General features: G+C 35.1%; 1 protein-coding gene across 2 annotated transcripts in view; it reads left to right on the top strand.

The window, feature by feature from the left end:
- The window catches only part of BRWD3 (bromodomain and WD repeat domain containing 3), a 157,274-nt gene that overhangs the window by 110,966 nt on the left and 27,035 nt on the right, over window positions 1–19,273 (top strand). For both annotated transcript variants that reach the window (XM_053580305.1, XM_053580306.1), the window contains exons 22-24: window positions 2,271–2,347; window positions 4,984–5,152; window positions 6,184–6,297. In XM_053580305.1, coding sequence (XP_053436280.1) covers window positions 2,271–2,347; window positions 4,984–5,152; window positions 6,184–6,297 — 360 coding nt within the window. The remainder of the gene's footprint in view (window positions 1–2,270; window positions 2,348–4,983; window positions 5,153–6,183; window positions 6,298–19,273) is intronic.

The following is a 19,273-nucleotide window of genomic DNA, read 5'->3' as shown; positions in this document are numbered from 1 at the left end:
TGGGCATCATAGTGAATTCCTTTAGATGTCATCTCTGATTTGTACCTCAGATGTTATGTTGATGAGGGTATCAAATATGCCAGCGAAAGATTGCCTTTGAGACAGAGAAGAAAGTAAAGTGAAATCTCCTAGAAGTGGAAAGAAATGAAATATAAACAATGATAACAAGTTATACAGTCTAAGAACTGGTTGCCTGTGTGAACAACATAGTGTACATAATTTCTGTTGTTAAGTTCACCCCTCATGGAGATCACTGAGTGTTGATTTTTCTGGAATCTGCCTTTTTCATGGTAATGACTTTTATAACAATTATTTTCTTCCTGTTTCTATGTTCTCTCTCACTTTTTACAACTTGAGTTATTAAGTACATAATTGGAGTTTAAATGTGAATTGACATTATATGGTATTCCTCTTCTTGCCCTGACAGTCATAATTCTTAAACTAACTCATATCGAAGACATCCTCTCTATTCCCCACCCATGAAAAATTTGATATTAAAAGAATTATCCATGTTCAGGAATTGATGCTGCCTTTTTAATGTACTGTTGTGGTTATGCTTTTAAAAAGAATCATAATCATTGAAAGATGTAAGCAGTGGCACCCAGAGGCAAAACCATAGCAGAGATGTTCAGGCCAGATTTATTTAAAGGGGATGGTAGGGAGAATGACCTACCTGGGTGGTGCAAAGGTGACGTCTGTACTGGGGGAAGTCAGAGACCCCTTTCATATGTGGCCTAGGAATTGGGCACATTCCACAGCTTACCTGTGAGGTTGGGGTCCTTTGGCATGAACTTTGGGGGTGAAGGGGGGCTAAGCAGATCCTTTGTGTCTTTGTCTTAGTAGAAGGAAGAGGATGAGGAGAGGAAAGGGTTAAGGCTGCGTTAGGCCTCCCAATAATCTTATTTATTGTGAAATGATTTTTTTGATCAGGATTTGCTTCAAAATAATCGCAAGGGTTTAAGATGGTAGGTGAGGATATAGATAAAATAACATAGGTAGTGAGTTATTGTCTAAACAGATTGTGTACATAGGATAATTCTCTCTACTTTGTGTTATTGTTTTTTATTTTTATCTTAAGCACTATAATTATTTTTTATTTCAGGGTATACACATTTGATTACATAATTTGCATTTGTACATTTTACATTGATGCTATAAATGTAAAATCCTTTCAGCCAGGATACGTGTGTTGTACCCATTGGGTGTTTATTTTCCCTCCCCCTCCACCCCTACTAGATTTCCAGTGAGTTTTATTTCCGCATGTGCACATAGATGTTAATCAGCTAGTTCTAATTTAATATTGAGCACATGAGGTATTTGTTTTTCCATTGTTGTGATAACTTGATGGAGAGGAATGGTTCCTAGTTCCATCCAGTTTGTGTTACCAAAGATCCTAGATCACCAATTTTTTTTTTTTTTTTTTTTTTTTTTTGCAGTTTTTGGCCAGGGCTGGGTTTGAACTTGCCACCTCCGGCATATGGGGCTGGTGCCTTACTCCATTGAGCCACAGGCACCACCCAGATCACCATTTTTTTATGGGGGGTAGTCTTCATGATATATGTAAACTACATTTTATTATTTTATTGTTCTATGTATTGATAGGCACTTGGGTTGTTTCCACAACTTTGTGATGGTAAACTGTGCTGGTATATACATTTCACTCTCTCTACTGTGGTATGTTTGAAATTTTACATAATAAAAAAATTAAGTTTTTAAATTTAATAATTATGTAGAGAGTAATTGTATTAACTCAGTAGAGACATGGAAATTTTTTAAATAATATTTTTAGTATTTAAGAACATTATATTTAGACTAAAGAACTCTATTCATTCAGTCTTTAAAATAATAAAAAGATGTTTCATGTCAGTAAGATATGTTAGAAATTTTTAAATAGTTGATAGGCTGAGCTATGAGTTATACCTAGAAAAATAATTATGTATGTTTTTTTTTTTTTTTGGCTGGGACTAGGTTTGAACCCGCCACCTCCGGCATATGGGACCAGCGCCCTACTACTTGAGCCACAGGCGCCGCCCTAAAAGAATTTTTTTTTTTTTTTTGTGCTTTTTGGCCAGGGCTGGGTTTGAACCCGCCACCTCCAGCATATGGGACAGGCGCCCTACTCCTTGAGCCACAGCCGCCACCCAATTATGCATGTTTTAACTAGAATATTTTTTGAGGGGATAAGAAGTGTTATTAAACAGGTAGTGGTTTGCTGATTACTAAAATGCTGGCAATGTAACCAAGTATTTCAATTGCTGGTTCTGTTTCAGGAAGATGAAACTGTTGGCACAAGTGATGCTTCTGCAGATGATCCTGTTATTGAATGGCAAAGTGAAAGTTCTTCCAGGTAGTTTGGATGGCTTTGATTTTTGTCAAAATTATTTAACAATTCTAATATGAAATTATGTTCTTGTAGGAATTTGTAAAATCCAGAATGACAGTAGTTTTTCATTGTGGAAAGAATACTACTGGGCTAGAAGCCTAGAGACTTGTTTTATCCTAGTTTTCCCAGTATCTTTTCAGTTACTTTATAAGACAAAGTTCTTTTTAAATTCAAGATTCTACATGTTGGCAATTATAGTCATGCACTGCAACAACATTTCAGTCATTATATTCAGCTGCAATCTCATAAGATTATAATAGAGCTGAAAAATTCAAATCACCTAGTGACATCATCATTATAGCATTACTCATGTATTTTTGGTGATACTGTTGTAAACCTCATATGATGCCAGTTGTATAAAAGTATAGCATATATTGATAATACATAATAATTGACAATAAATGACTATGCTACTAATTTACTGTGCATTGACATTATATTATTTGTTATATAATAATATATTTATATTTAAATATATAATATAATATATTATATTATATATAAATATATAATTATTTATATGTAATTTATATAAAATTTATATAAATATAAATTTATATATATTTATAATTTATATTTATATAAATTATATATAAATATATAATTATATTATACATATATAATTATATATTAAATATTTAAATATAATATATAATATATATCTATATATAATAATATAATATATATTTATAATATAATTTAAACTGTACTTCTGATTATTATTTTAGTTAATGGCCCTGATCCTATGTAGGCATAAGCTAATGTATCTGTTTGTATCTTAGTTTTAACAAAGTAAAAAAATTAATTAAAAATTTTAAAAATAGAAAAAAGCTTATATAATAAGGATAAAAAGAAAGAAAATGTTTTGTTCAGTTTTCTTTGTGTTTTAAGTTAAATGTGATTACAGAAGAATGAAAAAGTTAAAAGGTTATAAAGTAAAATTTTTATAATAAGCTCTGGGCTAAGGTGGATGGCAGATGGGATGGAGGCAACCTTGGAGCACAACTTAGAGGACATGATGAAGAATCTGTCCATTGTTGGAATACTGTGCACAGATTCACAAGGACTTAATTTGGGCTGCTACGGCACCCTGTTAGATGAACATGCTGGAATGACTGTTCTAACATAGAAAACAGCTAAGCTGACCTCTGACTCCCCTGAACTCCTATGATGTGCCTGAAATCAGATAATAGGACCATTATGATCCAGTAATGTGATGACATTACAATGGCATTATACAAAATAGCCTCTTGACATCTCTTATGAGTTCCCTAGCAGCCTTTCAAAAGTATTCCATCCTACCTATGTTAATTATCTTATAGAACTACTAAAGTTCTAGCAGTTAGGCTATTCATATAAAGGACAGTGATACATTCCTATTTATTTAATTTTATTTATTATTATTTTTTTATTATTAAATCATAGCTGTGTACATTAATGCGATCATGGGGCACCATACACTGGTTTTATAGACCATTTGACACATTTTCATCACACTGGTTAGCATAGCCTTCCTGGCATTTTCTTAGTTATTGTGTTAAGACATTTATATGCTACATTTACTAAGTTTCTATTTATTTCAAAGTAATGTGTTTCTTACCCTCTGTGGACCAATCTATCAAGTAAGAAAGGATAATGTTTTGAAGTAGCAGGTCCAGGTCACTATGTATATACAATTTTGTTATGGTCAATAAATCTATACTGTATAGGTATATAGTAGACTATATAAGTATATAGTAGACTATAACATCTAGCTTTGTGTAAGTACACTCTATGATGTTTGCACAACAATAATATATACAGTAAGCTAAGGTTAATTTATTATTAAAGAGAAAAATATTTATGATAAATTTAGTGTAGCCTAAGTACACAGTCTTTATAAAATCCATAATCCCATACAGTAATAAGCTAGCCTTCATATTCACTCACTGCTCACTCATTAATTTGACTACAGCAACTTCTAACCCTGTAAGCTCTATTTATGTTAAACTCCCTGTATAGGGATATCATTTTTTCTCTTTTATACTATATGTTCTCTATACCTTTTCTGTTTAGATATATTTGGATACACCAATACTCACCATTATGTTACAGTTGCCTACAGTATTCAGTACAGTAACATGCTGTACAGATTTGTAACCTAAAACCAATAAGGCTATACTATATAGGTATATAGTAGACTATAACACCTAGCTTTGTGTAAGTACACTCTAGGATGTTTGCACAACAAAAAAAAATCACCTAATGATTTATTTCTTCAGTGAGTGACATATGATTGTATATATATTTATTTCAGTTTTAAATTTTACTACTTCTAGGAATAAAGTGCATCTTTATTTAAAGAAACTTATGTGATTTTGGAAAGGGATTTTAAATCCTGTTATAGGAAACCAACCATTGTACTTTATCCAATAAGCATTTCATTAAAATCATTTAGTTAGCAATCAAAATTCTATAGTAAAGTTTTTTGTATTAGGTTAGAACAAAATCAAGCTTGTCATTTATAATGTTGTTTAATTACAAAATGATCGTCTTTCCATTGTGAGATAAAGCTACTCCTTTTCTATACACAAGTATTTGTAATTTTGATTTATTCACAGTGATTCTTCAAGTGAATATTCTGATTGGACAGCAGATGCTGGAATAAATTTGCAACCTCCAAAAAGACAAACCAGACAGGCAACACGGAAAATATGCAGTAGCTCTGAGGAGGAGAATTTGAAGTCACTAGACGAAAGGCAAAAGAAACCCAAACAGACTAGAAAGAAGGTTATTTTGTTTTTGTTGCTTTTTATTATTGTTCTGCCTTTCATACTTGAATATTTAACAGTAATATTTGACTTTTATCTAAAGATAACATTCTACCTGACAAACTAAGTAAATTCAAAATTTAAAGAATTTTTGAGATTATTCTGTTATCAATGCTAGAGACTAGAACGTGTTTATCATAATTTATTATTAAAACACTGACAGTTTGTTAAAATGTAGCAATATTATAAAATAAAAAGCTAGTATGGTATATCATTTTTATATTTATCATGTTTCCAGTCATAAATTCTACATATTTTTAACATGTAACATGGAAGTGTGTGAAAAATTATATAGAACTCTTAGTCTTTCGTGTTTTTATTTCATGTGAGTGACTATTTCTCTTCTGCACTGTAAATTCATTTAGATCAGTGGTTCTCAACCGTCCTAATGTCATGACCCTTTAATACAGATCCTCATGTTGTGGTGACCCCCAACCATAAAATTATTTTTGTTGCTTCTTCATAACTGTAATTTTGCTACTGTTATCTTAAGACCATGAAAAATGTGTGTTTTCCAATGGTCTTAGCCAACCCCCAAAAGGGTCATGAGCCACAGGTTGAGAACCGCTAATTTAGAGTGAATTTTATTGGAATTTTGGTTTTGAAAAGTTATATATAATTCTAAAGTCTGTTTCAGTGCACGTAATTATCTTCTTGATTATCACTATTTTATTAACAGTATATTATTATATTACTTATATTTGACTTTATGTAGAATTCAAGGGACATAAACAGTGAAAGTTAGGTTTTTAGATAGTATATGGTGTCAAGTTATTATGTTATTATCTATCAGTCAAAATTGAACAACTCAATTCTTCATTGGTATAATTAATTGTTAAAGGACAATTGTTGAAATTTGTATATTTTAGGTTTTATTATGACCTGTTATTTTTAACATTATCTACCTGTTATTTTTGTTATTATTCATGTGTTTTATATATTTGTAAACTATATTTCATACATAATACTGTTCGTGTATTTATGTTTTAGAAAGGAGGACTGGTGTCTATGGCAGGTGAGCCCAGTGAAGAGTGGTTTGCCCCTCAGTGGATCTTGGATACCATACCTCGACGTTCCCCATTTGTCCCACAAATGGGAGATGAGGTAATTGTTTCCTGTTACAACCATTTTCCTTTAAGGTCTTAAGAGCACTAACTTTAATTAGTCTCAGAATACTTAGAATTCTTAATGCTATTATAATGTTATATATACTGCCTTAGCTATTCCACTGAAATATATATTCCTTTTGCAAGGTGTCTGAATCTTACTCATCTTTGTATCATTTGTAGGGCTTGGCACAATGTCTTGAATATATTAGATCATAAGTGAACATTGAGATAAATTGATTTGGTTTTCATTGATTTAGGTTTATTATCATCTGAATTGTCACTTAATAGAATTAAGTTGTAATTGGAGTTCTCATTCACATTCTAATATTGTTTAAAAAGTTCAGTCTGGGTTGGAGGAGTTAAGATGGTCAACTACAAGAAGCTTTCGTCATAGGCTCCTGTCCAGAGGGAGAGATATTGGACTGAAGTGAAGCCAAAAGTGAGGAGCTGTACACAGAGAAAAGAGAGGTGCACATCACCCAGGTCAAGTAAAGTGTCAGGAATAAGAAAGAGGAAGAAAGACAACAAAGATCAGATTAGTGGCATTACAACAATGAAGGGTGGATTCAGCAGGGTCAACTTATCAATTCAACTCAAATAGAATAATTAACATATTAAAAAAGAGAGAAGTTGAAAATAAGTTGAAGGATCAGTGTAAGATCTCTGGAAAAATGAAAAATCAAAGCAGATCAACTCCCCCAAGGGATTTCAAAGAAGATACAACAGAAAATAATTTCACAAAGAAATTGCTGAAATGTCAGAAATAGCATTCAGAATATGAATTGCAAATAGGGTAATTGGAATGGAGAAAATGATGGAAATAGAAAACCAAAGAAATAGTTCAGAATTTTTTTTCAAGAAATTAATGAATTCAAAGACAGAGTCACCAAGATATGGACATAATGAGGAGAGATTTAACAGAGCTTAAGGAATTGAAAAAGGTATTCAGGCAGCTTCAAAATACAATATAGACTCTCAGAAATAGAGTTGAACATGGGCGGCATCTGTGGCTCAAGGAGTAGGGTGCCAGCCCCATATACCGGAGGTGGCAGGTTCAAATCCAGCCCCGGCCAAAAACTGCAAAAAAAGAAAGAAAGAAACTCTGGTGGCACCTGTGGCTCAGTGGGTAGAGTGCCACCCCCCCCCAAAAAAAAAAAAAAAGAAATAGAGTTGAATGGTGTGAAGAAAGAATCTCAGAAAATGAAGACAATACTTTTGAACTATCTCAGTCATTCAAAGAGGCAAAACAACAAAAACAGAATAGTCCCTGAGAGAGTTATGGGATCATACTAAAAAAATCAAACATCTGAATTACAGGAATTTCTGAAGGAGAAGTATTGCAAGAGACACAGAAATTCAGATAGTAGATAGTTTCAAAACCCCAGCATGACTTAATCCAAACAAAGCTTCTCCTAGACACATTGAAATTAGTTTTCCAATGTTAATATGAAAAAGAAAATGGAGAAAATCCTCCAAGTAGCCAGGTATAAGCAAAGTATTACTGCAGAGGAGGCAGAGCAAGATGGTAGACCAGAAGGATCTTTAAGCTGAGCTCTCCTAGAAAAACAGGCCATACCTGTCATGGGACCTTACACAGAGTCATAGCTCAGGGGGCACAGTGAGGAGATGATGAGCTGGATACAGCGTATGATAGGGAGCAGTGGAAATCTGATGATTAGACAAGTGATTGCAACCAGCTGGGGTTGGCTGGACTCCAATGGGAGGAAGCCTTTCCAGAGTTTTTAATTGTTGGGGAAAGCTGAATGTTGAGTGGAAATCTTGGAAGATAAGTGGACTTGAATTGTATATAATACCAACCATATTTGACTCCCAGTTTGAGTTGATTTGGCATAGATTTGGTGACTGGTGAGGCAGACACACTGGGAAGGTCTCAGCAGCCAGTGGGCTGCCATTCTGAGAAGGTTGTGAGAAAGTCTTAGCAGGGCCCTAAAGCACAGCCATCTTAATTCTGCCTGCCAGGAGGAGAACTCCACTTTTGGGATAGACTGAGGGATTCCTGTACCCCATGGGATCTGGAGTCAGCGGGCAATGTGAGACCTACCTGTGAAGCATTCTTGTGAGCTTTAAGATCATGATCTGGCATGGTCTGAATGCTAAGGAAACAATAGATGATTACTGAAGGCAACTAAGTTTGGAATAAGGACCATACAGGTTGCTAACTGTGCTCTCCATATCCTAAAAGAAACCCACAGTGCCACCCGGTGTCCTGGCTACATATTGCAACTTATTGTCATCAAGAGCAAGGACTTCTGTTTTATTTGGCCATGAGGAAGAAGTTTGGCTTTGCTCAGGCTGAGGCCACTTCAAGACCTAAGCTCTGAGACAAGGTAATTTGAAGAAAAGGAGGCAGTGAGATGAAAAAAGGAGGGCAAGGTGGCGAATAAGAAGAAAGCACACATGAGTAGGAACCAATAGAAAAAATCAGGCAACATGAAAAACCAAAATAGAGGAACTCTCCCAAGGTTCCATGAGGCAACTACTGCAGAAGAATCTACCTATAAAGAAGTAATAGACTCAAGAGAAAGGGAATTTAAAATATGGATGATAAAGACAATAAAAGGAATGGAAGAGAAAATGGAAAGACAGAACCAAAAGTCAAACAAGAAATATGTAGAATATAGAAAGGATATGGTAGACCTTAAGGAAATGAAGGAGACAATCAGGAAATGTAAAGATACAGTATAAAGTATCAAAAATAGGTTAGACCGTGGATAACAAAGAACCTCAGAGCTAGAGGAAAAAGTTTTTGACTTAACCCAGCTAATTAACGAGGCAAAAAAGAAGAGAGAGAAAGCAGAACAGGTGCTTAGAGAAGTATGAGATTCCATTAAGCATTTGAACATACAAATAATAGGGATTCTTGAATGGAGAGAAGATTGTTCCAAAGGAATGGAAGCCCTACTGTGATCTATTGTAAATGAAAACTTCCCAAGTTTTACTAAAGATCCGGACACTTGTTTTCAGATGGATAGCGAACCCTGGATCATCTCAACTCAAACAGAGCCTTTCCAAGATACATTGTATTGAACCTGACCAAAGTCAAGATGAAATAAAAAATTCTGGAAACAGGTATGAGTGCCAACTGACCTACAGAAGCAGAACTATTGGAATGACAGCAGACATTTCAACTGAAAACATTGTAGCCAGAAGTCATCTACCTTCAACATTCTTAAACAAAACTACCCTGTTTCCCCGAAAAGGTGAGCTCCCAAAGATGTGCTAGGTCTTATTTTCAGGGGACGTCTTATCTTTCCAGTAAGTAGGTCTTATTTTCAGAGGGTGTCTTATTTTTGGGAAAACGGTATTTTCAGCTCAGAATTTTGTATCTTGCTAAACTAAGCTTCAAAGTGGATGGAGAAATCAAATATTTTGTGGATATGCAAGTACTGAGGAAATTTGCCACAAGATAAGCTCTGTAGGAAAAACTTAGACCTATTTTGAACATTGACCACCACAATAGACCATCAGCAAAGTAAACACTCAGAAGCTAAAGGTCAAAACATAGCTACCACAATGGCACAAATGATAAAAATACACAATGGAAGTTCACAAAATAAGATGACTAGACCTCCACCGCACTTATCAGTTCTCTCAGTAAATGTCAATGAACTGAATTTACCACTGAAGAGGCACAGGCCAGCTCACTGGATAAAAAAAGCACAAGCCAAGGCAGTGCCTGTGGCTCAAAGGAGTATGGTGCCAGCCCCATATACCGGAGATGGCGGGTTCAAACCCAGCCCCGGCCAAAAAAAAAAAAAAAAAAAAAAGCACAAGCCAGCCATCCATATACTGTCTATAGGAGACACACCCACCCTTGAAGGACAAATCAAGATTCAGGATTAAGGGATGGGAAACAGTATTTCAAGGAATTGGTAAATCGGAGGAAAAGAGGGGTTACAATCTTATTTTCAGATACAAGTGGATTTAAACCAACTAAAGTCAAGAAAGACAATGATAGATATTTTATACTGATCAAAGAAACAATACAACATGAGGGGACATTTCAATTTTAAATATTTATGCACCCAACATTAATTCTCCCAGATTTATTATACAGACCTTCATGGGTCTGAACAATATGCTATCTCATAACACCGTAAGAGTCAGGGACTTTAACACCCCTCTGATATAACTGGATAGATCATCTAACCAGAAACTAAACAAAGACTTAAACGTGACCTTGGAACAAATGGGATTAATAGACATATACAGAACACGCCATCCCAATGTGTGTTGTTTTATCTTTATGGCCGAGATAAAAGTTTTTTTGTATCAGCTCATGGGACGTACTCCAAAATCAATCACATCCTAGGATACAAATCAAACCTCAGTAAAATTAAAAGAATAGAACTTTTACGTTGTATATTCTCAGACCACAAGGAAATAAAGCTGGAACTCTACACCAACAAAAATAGTCATCCTCATACAAAGACATAGAAATTAAACGACCTTATATTGAATAATAGTTGGGTTCAGGAAGAGATAAAAGAGAAAATTGTTAAATTCCTCAAACATAATAACAATGAAGACAAAAGTTACCAAAACTTGTGGGATACATTAAAAGCGGTTTTAAGAGAGAAATTTATCTCATTAGATGCCTGCATTCAAAAAAGAAAACAAGAATGCATCTACAAACTCATGAATCATCTTATGGAATTAGAAAAGAACAATCTAATCCCTAACCCAAGAGAAGAGAATAAATAATCAAAATTAAATCAGAGATTTATGAAAAGAATAGTTCAGAAAATTAATAAAACAAAGAGTTGATTTTTCGAAAAAATAAAATTGACAAACCTTTGGCAATTACAACAGGAAAGTGCAGTCTCGTAACCTCAGTCAGAAACGATAATGGGGAAATAACAGATGTCACAGAGGTATAAGACATCATCTTTGAGTACTACAGGAAACTCTGTGCCCAGGAATTTGATCATGTGGAGAAATGGATCAATGCCTGCAATCATAACCTTCCCCTAGACTTAATCAAGAAGAAATATATCTCTATTTCAAGAACTGAGATCAAAGAAACAATGAACAATCTCCCAACAAAAAAATGCCCTGGTCTAGATGGCTTCACACCACAATAATATCAAACCTTCAAAGAAGAGCTTATACCCATACTGCAGAAATTATTACAAAAAATTGAGAATGAAGTAATCTTACCCAACACGTTCTATGAAATAAACATCACTGAGATACTAAAACCAGGAAAAGACCCAACTAAAAAGAACTTCAGACCAGTTTCACTAATTAATATACATGTAAAAATTCTCAATAAAATTCTACCTAATAGATTACAGCTACACATTGAAAAAATCATTAATCACGATCAGGTAGGTTCCATCCCAGGGATGCAAGGCTGGTTTAACATATTCATGTCCATAAACATAATTCACCATATTAATAGAAGCAAAACAAAGACTATATGATCCTCTCCATAGATACAGAAAAAGCATTTGATAAAATTCAGTATCATTTTCTAATTAGAACACTTAAGCATATAGGCAGTGATGGCACATTTCTCAATCTGATCAAAGCCATCTACAATAAACTCACAGCTAATACTACACTGAATGGGGTACAACTGAAAGCTTTTCCACTTTGAACTGGAAGCAGACAAGGTTGTCCTCTATTGCCACTACTATTCAACATAGTGGTAGAATTTCTAGCCAAGACAATCAGCAAAAGAAGGAAATAAAGGGCATCCAAAAGGGAATGGGTGAAGAGGAGGTCAAACTCTCTCTCTTTGCTGGTGATATGATCTCATACTTAGAGAACCCCAGAGACTCAACCCCATTCTCCTGGAAGTGATCAAAAAATGAAGCAATGTGTCAGGTTATAAAATCAATGTCCACAAATCAGTAGCCTTTGTATATGCCAATAACAGCTAAGATGAGAAGCTAATCAAGGACACAGTTTCCTTCACAATGTCATAAAATAAATAAGAAATACCCAGGAATATACATAACAAAAGAGGTGAAGGACCTCTACAAAGAAAGTTACAAAACCTAAGAAAAGACATACCGGAAGACATTAACAAATGGAAGAACATACCATGCTCATGGCTGGGAAGAATCAACATTGTGAAAATGTCTATGCTACCCAAAACAATCTGCAGATTCAATGCAATCCCCATTAAAATATCATCATTATACTTTCAAGATTTGGAAAAATAATTCTTCATTTTATATGAAACCAAACAAAACCTTGTGTAGCCAAGGCAATTCTTAATAATAACAATAAATGCTGGGGCATCACCTTACCAGACTTTTGGCTATACTGCCAGGCCATAGTGATCAAAAAAGCATGGTATTGGCACAAAAATAGAGACAATGACATTTGGAACCAGATAGAAAACCATGAGATGAAACTCATCTTAGAGCCACCTGATCTTTCATAAACCAAACAAGAACATACACTAAGAAAAAGAATTCCTATTTAATAAATGGTGTTTGGGGAACTGGGTAACCACATATAAAAGATTGAAACTGGACCCATACCTCTCAACACTTGTAAAAATTGATTCAAGGTAGATAAAAGATTTCAATCTTAGGTATGCAACAATAAAAATTCTCCAAGAAAGGGTGGGGAAAAAATTTGAAGATATTGGCCTGGGGAAAGATTTTATGAAGAAGACTGCAGTGGCAATTCCAACAACAACAAAAATAAACAAATGGGACTTAATTAAACTGAAAAACTTCTGTATAGCTAAGGAAACAACAACCAAAGCAAACAGACAACCTTCAAAATGGGAAAAGATATTTTCATATTATGAATTGGACAAAAGCTTGAGAGCTAAGATCTGTAGAGAACTCAGTCAACAAAAAAACCCTAACAATCCCATGTATCATTGGGCAAGAGACATGAATAGGACATTCAATAAAGAAGACAGATGAATGGCTAACAAACATATGAAAGAATGTTCATCCTCCCTAGTCATAAGAGAAATACAAATCAAAACTACCCTGAGATATGACCTAACGCCAGTGAGAATGGGCCATATCACAAAGTCTCAAAGCTATAGATGGTGGCATGGATGTGGAGAGAAGGGAACACTTTAATGTGCTGGTGGAACTGCAAACTTATACAACCTTTTAGAAAGAAGTTTGGAGAATCTTCAAAGAACTCAAATTACACCTCCCATTTTGTCCTGCAATCCAATTACTAGGCATCTACCCAGAAAAAAAGAAATCATTTTCTCATAAGGACATTTGTAGTAGAGTTTTTATCGTAGCTCAATTTACAGTAATCAAAATGTGGAAACAGCTTAAATGCCCACCAACCCAGGAATGGATTAATAAGCTGTGGTTTATGTGTACCATGGAATACTATTCAGCCACTACAAAAAATGGAGACTTTACATCTTTTGTGTTAACCTCGGTGCAGGTGGAACACATTCTTCTTAGTAAAGCATCACAAGAATGGAGAAGCAAGAATGCAGTGTACTCAATTCTAATATGAACGCAGTGGATGAGCTAATACAAGACGGGGAGTAGTTAAGGGAATGAGCAAGTAGGCAGCTTACAAGACGGAGGGGGATGGAGCTCATGGGATATGACACACCTCTTGAGGGTGGGACACAATAATAAGAGGGACTTTTTAAACAAGTTTAATCAGTATAACCTAATTCTTTTTATCTTCAATGAATCCCAAACAATTTATATATTTTTTAAAAAAGTATTATTTACAAGAGTTAGGGGGATGCCTGTGGCTCAGTGAGCAGGGCACTGGCCCCACATACCGATGGTAGTGAGTTCAAACCCAGCCCCGGCCAAACTGCAGCAAAAATAAATAGCCGGGCATTGTGGCAGGCGCCTGTAGTCCCAGCTACTGGGGAGGCTGAGGCAAGAGAATTGCCTAAATGCAGGAGTTGGAGGTTGCTGTGAGCTGTGATGTCATGGTACTCTACCAAGGGTGATAAAGTGAGACTCTGTCTCTAAAAGAAAAAAAAAATGTTTAAAAAAATTATTATTTACAGAGAGGCGCCTATGGCTCAAAGGAGTAGGGCGCCAGCCCCATATGCTGGAGGTGGCGGGTCAAACCCAGCCCCGGCCAAAAACTGCAAAAAAAAAAAAAAAAAGTATTACTTACAAAGGGAAAAATATTACAATGACTGCAGATCTTTTAGTGGAAAACTATCAAGACAGAAGAGGATGGTCATGGACCTTCAACCATATTAAACAAAATAATTCCCAGCCCAGGATCCTATATTCCATTAAATTGAGTTTCATTTGTGATGGAGAAAGCAAACTCTTTAACGATACCCGCATGTTAGGAAATTTTCCATAACTAGACCAGCTCTACATGAAATACTCAGATCCATTCTTAATAATGATAGATGGTCCACCTACAAAGTAAAACCACCCAGAAATTTTAGAACAAAGCCTAACTTCCAAAATGGTGAAAGGGATAAAAATAAGCCCTGGACCTCTAAAAAACAAGATATTCAAAAGTCTGCCATATCTATCAATTCTATCAATTAACGTAAATGGTTTGAATATTTCTCTAAAGAGGCATAGGCTTGCTGACTGGAAACAAAATCTCAGGCCAGGTATCTGTTTCCTACAGGAAACTCACCTAACCTAAGAGGAGAAAAGACTTAGGGTGAAGGTATGGGCAACAGTGTGCTAGGCAAATGGAAAGCAGAACAAAAGCTGAGGTTTCAGTCTTATTTGCAGATAAAATTGGATTCAAACCAACAAAAGTAAGGAAAGACGAGGGTGGATACTACATACTTCTCAAGGGAAGCACACGACGTGAAGAGATTTCAATAGTTAACTTTTATGTACCCTATCTGAATGTTCCTTGATTTATAAAACAAACCCTAACTTATCTGAACCATATGATATCTTCTTGCACTATAATATTTAGAGATTTCAGCACCCCACTGGCAGTACTGGACAGAACCTCCAAGAAGAAATTAAACAATGAAATAATGGGCTTAAACATGACCCTAGAACAAATGGACTTAACAGACATTTATAGAACATTTTATCCTAACAAATCTCAATATACATTCTTTTCATCAGCCCATGGATCATCTTCCAAAATTGATCATGTTTTAGGACATAAGACTAACCTCAGGAAATTCACAAGACTAGAAATTGCCCCCTGTATTTTCTCAGACCATCATGAAATAAAAGTTGAACTCACCAGCAATGGAAATCTTCATACTCAAAGTCTTAGAAACTAAATAAGCTTATGGTGAATGATAGCTGGGTCATAGATGAGATTAAAAAGGAGATTATTAGATTTTTGGAACAAAATGATAGTGAAGCCCCAAACTTTCATAATCTGTGGGATACTTCAAATGCAATCCTTAGAGGAAAATATATGGCATTAGATGCTTTCATCAAGAAAACAGAAAGAAAGCAAGTCAGCAAGCTAATGGGCCATCTCAAGCTACTGGAAAAGGAAGAGCAATCCAATGCCAAACCCAGCAGAAAAAAAAAAAGATAATCAAAATTTGAGCAGAATTAAATGAAATTGAAAACAAAAGAATCATTTGGACAATCAGCAAAACAAAAACTTGTTTCTTAAAAAAAGATTAACATAATTGATAAACCCCTTGGGTAGACTAATCAGAAACAGAAAAATAAGATCTCTAATAATTTCAATCAGAAATGATAAAGGGGAAATAACAGATGCCACATAAATACAAAATATTCTCAACAATTACTATGAAAATCTCTATTCCCAGAAATATCAAAATTCAGAGAAAATGGACCAATACCTGGCAGCACACTACCCTCCAAAACTCAGCTGGAAAAAATAGAAATCTTAAATATACCATAATCAAGCATTGAAATAGCATCAATTATACAAAATCTCCCAAAAAAGAGAAGCCCTGGATCAGACGGTTACATGCCATAATTCTATCAACCTTCAAAGAACTAGTTCCTATAATGAATAATGTATTCCAAAATATAGAGAAGAAAGTAATCCTACCCAACACATTATATGGGGGAAATATCATCCTGATCCCCAAACCAGGAAAGGACCCAACCAAAACAGAAAACTATAGACCAATATCATTAATGAATATCTATGCAAAAATATTCAACACGATATTAGCATACAGAATACATACAATTTATACATACAATACAATACATTTAAAAAGTTATACATCATGATCAAATGGGTGTTATCCCAGAGATGCAAAGTTGGTTCAACATAGGTTAAATTCATAAATATAATTCACCACATAAATAGAATCAAAAACAAAGACCATATGAATCTTTCAATTGATGCAAAAAAGGCTTTTGATATTATCCAGCCTCCTTTCATGACAAAAACACTCAACAAAATAAGCTTAGGTGGAACATTTCTTAAACTGATGGAAAACATCTACAGCAACCCACAGTCAATTGAACGGAGTAAAACTGAAAGCATTTCCACTCAAATCTGGAACTAGACAAGGATGTCCTCTGTTACCACTGCTATTCAACATAGTGTTGGAAGTCCTAGCTATTGCAATCAGGCAAGAGAAGGAGGTCAAGGGTATTCAAATAGGGACAGAGGAGTTCAAAATCTTGCTCTTCTTGGATGACATGAAGACATGGATGACATGACCCCAGGCACTCAACTAAAAAGCTCTTAGAAGTAATCAAGGAATATAGCGGTGTCTAGGGATACAAAATCAATACTCAAAAAATTAGCCTTCGTATATGACAACAATTGACTAGCCAACAATAAAAGCAAAAACTCTATTCCTGTTACAGTAGCTCCGAAGAAGATGAAATACCTGCGAATATATCTAACAAAGAACATGAAAGATTCCTATAAAGAGAACTATGAAACCTTGAAAAAGAAAATAGCAGAAGATGTCAACAAATGGAAGAACATACCATGCTCATGGCTAGGAAGAATTAACATTGTTAAAATGTCCATAATACTCAAAGCAGTGTATAGATTTAATGCAATCCCCATCAAAACACCAATCTCAAACTTTAAAGAACTTGAAAAAATTGTACTTCAATTCATACGGAACCAGAAAAAAAAAAATAAACACAGTAGCAAATACAGTTCTTACAAATAAAAACAAATCAAGAGGCATCCCAATGCCAGATTTCAGGTTATATATACTACAAGTCTATAGTGATCAAAACTACATAGTACTGGCACAAAAATAGAGATATCAACCTATGGAATGGAATAGAGAATCTATAGATAAGCCCACCCAGCCACATAAGCCTAACAAAAACATGCACTGGGGAAAAGAATCCTTATTTAACAAATGGTACTGGGAGAACTGGTTATCTACATGTAGAAGACTAAAACTGGACCCACACCTCTTACCACTGACAAAATTTGATTCTTGCTGGATAAAAGATTTAAATTTAGGACCTAAAAACAATAAAAATTCTAGAAGAGAGTGTGGGGAAAATACTTGAAGATATTGTCCTTGAAAAAAACTTTATTAGGAAGAACCCCCCCTGGCAATTACAGCAACACAAAAAAATTATTTGATCAAGCTTAAAAGCTTTTGCACAGGTAAGGGTACCACAAACAAAGCAAAGAGACAGCCTTCAGAATGGGAGATTTTTCCATGTTATGAATCTGACAAAGGTCTGATCTGACTAGAATCTACAAAGAACTCATATTAATAAGAAAAGAGCAAACAACCTCCTCTATAAGTAGGCAAGAGAGTTGAACAGACACTTCTCCGAAGTTGACAGATGAATGTCCAACAAACACATGAAAAAATGCTCGTCTTTAATCATCAGAGAAATGTGAGTCAAAACCACTCTGAGATATCACCTAACCACAATAAGATTAGTCCACATCACAAAGTTTCAAAAAACTTCAGCTGTTGGCATGGATGTGAAGAGAAGGCAACACTTTTTACATTGCTGTTGGGATTGCAAACTAATACAGCCTTTTTGGAAAGAAGTATGAAGAATCCTCAAAGAACTATAAGCTGACTTTTCCATTTGATCCTGCAATCCCATTACTAGGTATCTACCCAGAACAAAAATAATTTTACCACAAATACATTTGTACCATAATATTTATTGTGGCTCAATTCATAATTACCAAGTCGTGGAAGCAACCCAAATGCCCATCAACCCATGAATGGATCAACAAGTGGTGTATGTGTAACATGCAATACTTCAACCATTAAAAAAGATGGAGATTTTACATCTTTTACATTTGCCTGGATGGAGTTGAAATAAACTCTTCTTAGTAAAGCATCACAAGAATGGAAAAATAAATGTCCAATGTACTGAATACTAAGATGAAACCAATATTTAAACAATTACATTCTCATATGAACAGTAAAACACAAATATCGTCTAGTATGGGGGGAGGAGTGGAGGATGATTGCCAGAAGGAGGGAGGGCATGAGGCAGAATTTCACCTAATGTGCATATTGTGAGGGTGTATAACACACCCCCTGGGTGAGGTGCTCTTTTACAACTGGAACTTTGGGGCAAATCAAAATTCTACCAAACTTCTGTAATTGCCTGTTGTAAAGATTTTAGAGATAGTTATCCAATAGCCTTATGAATAAGCTATTACTGACTAATTATCTTGAACATTATTTAAAATGTTTATAAATATGTCTTTGTATAGATACTGGACATTTTAGCAATGCTTATTTGCATGGCTATGTCCATAAACTTACTGTCATGAATGCTGTATTAAAAATGTATATAACTTTGATTTTTTTGTATACCCAAATCACTATCATTGCCTATTTTTATGGAGGTAGAAGAGTAGTAATGTTGAATTAATCTTGGAAGACTTGGGCGGCGCCTGTGGCTCAGTCGGTAAGGCGCCGGCCCCATATGCCGAGGGTGGCGGGTTCAAACCCAGCCCCGGCCAAACTGCAACAAAAAAATAAAAATAGCCGGGCGTTGTGGCGGGCGCCTGTAGTCCCAGCTACTCGGGAGGCTGAGGCAAGAGAATCGCTTAAGCCCAGGAGTTGGAGGTTGCTGTGAGCTGTG

The sequence above is a fragment of the Nycticebus coucang genome, chromosome X, assembly GCF_027406575.1.
Source record: "Nycticebus coucang isolate mNycCou1 chromosome X, mNycCou1.pri, whole genome shotgun sequence".
Classification (NCBI taxonomy): Eukaryota; Metazoa; Chordata; class Mammalia; order Primates; family Lorisidae; genus Nycticebus; species Nycticebus coucang.
The sequence above is the reverse complement of the archived record's forward strand: the minus strand, read 5'-3'. Positions and strand labels throughout refer to the sequence as shown.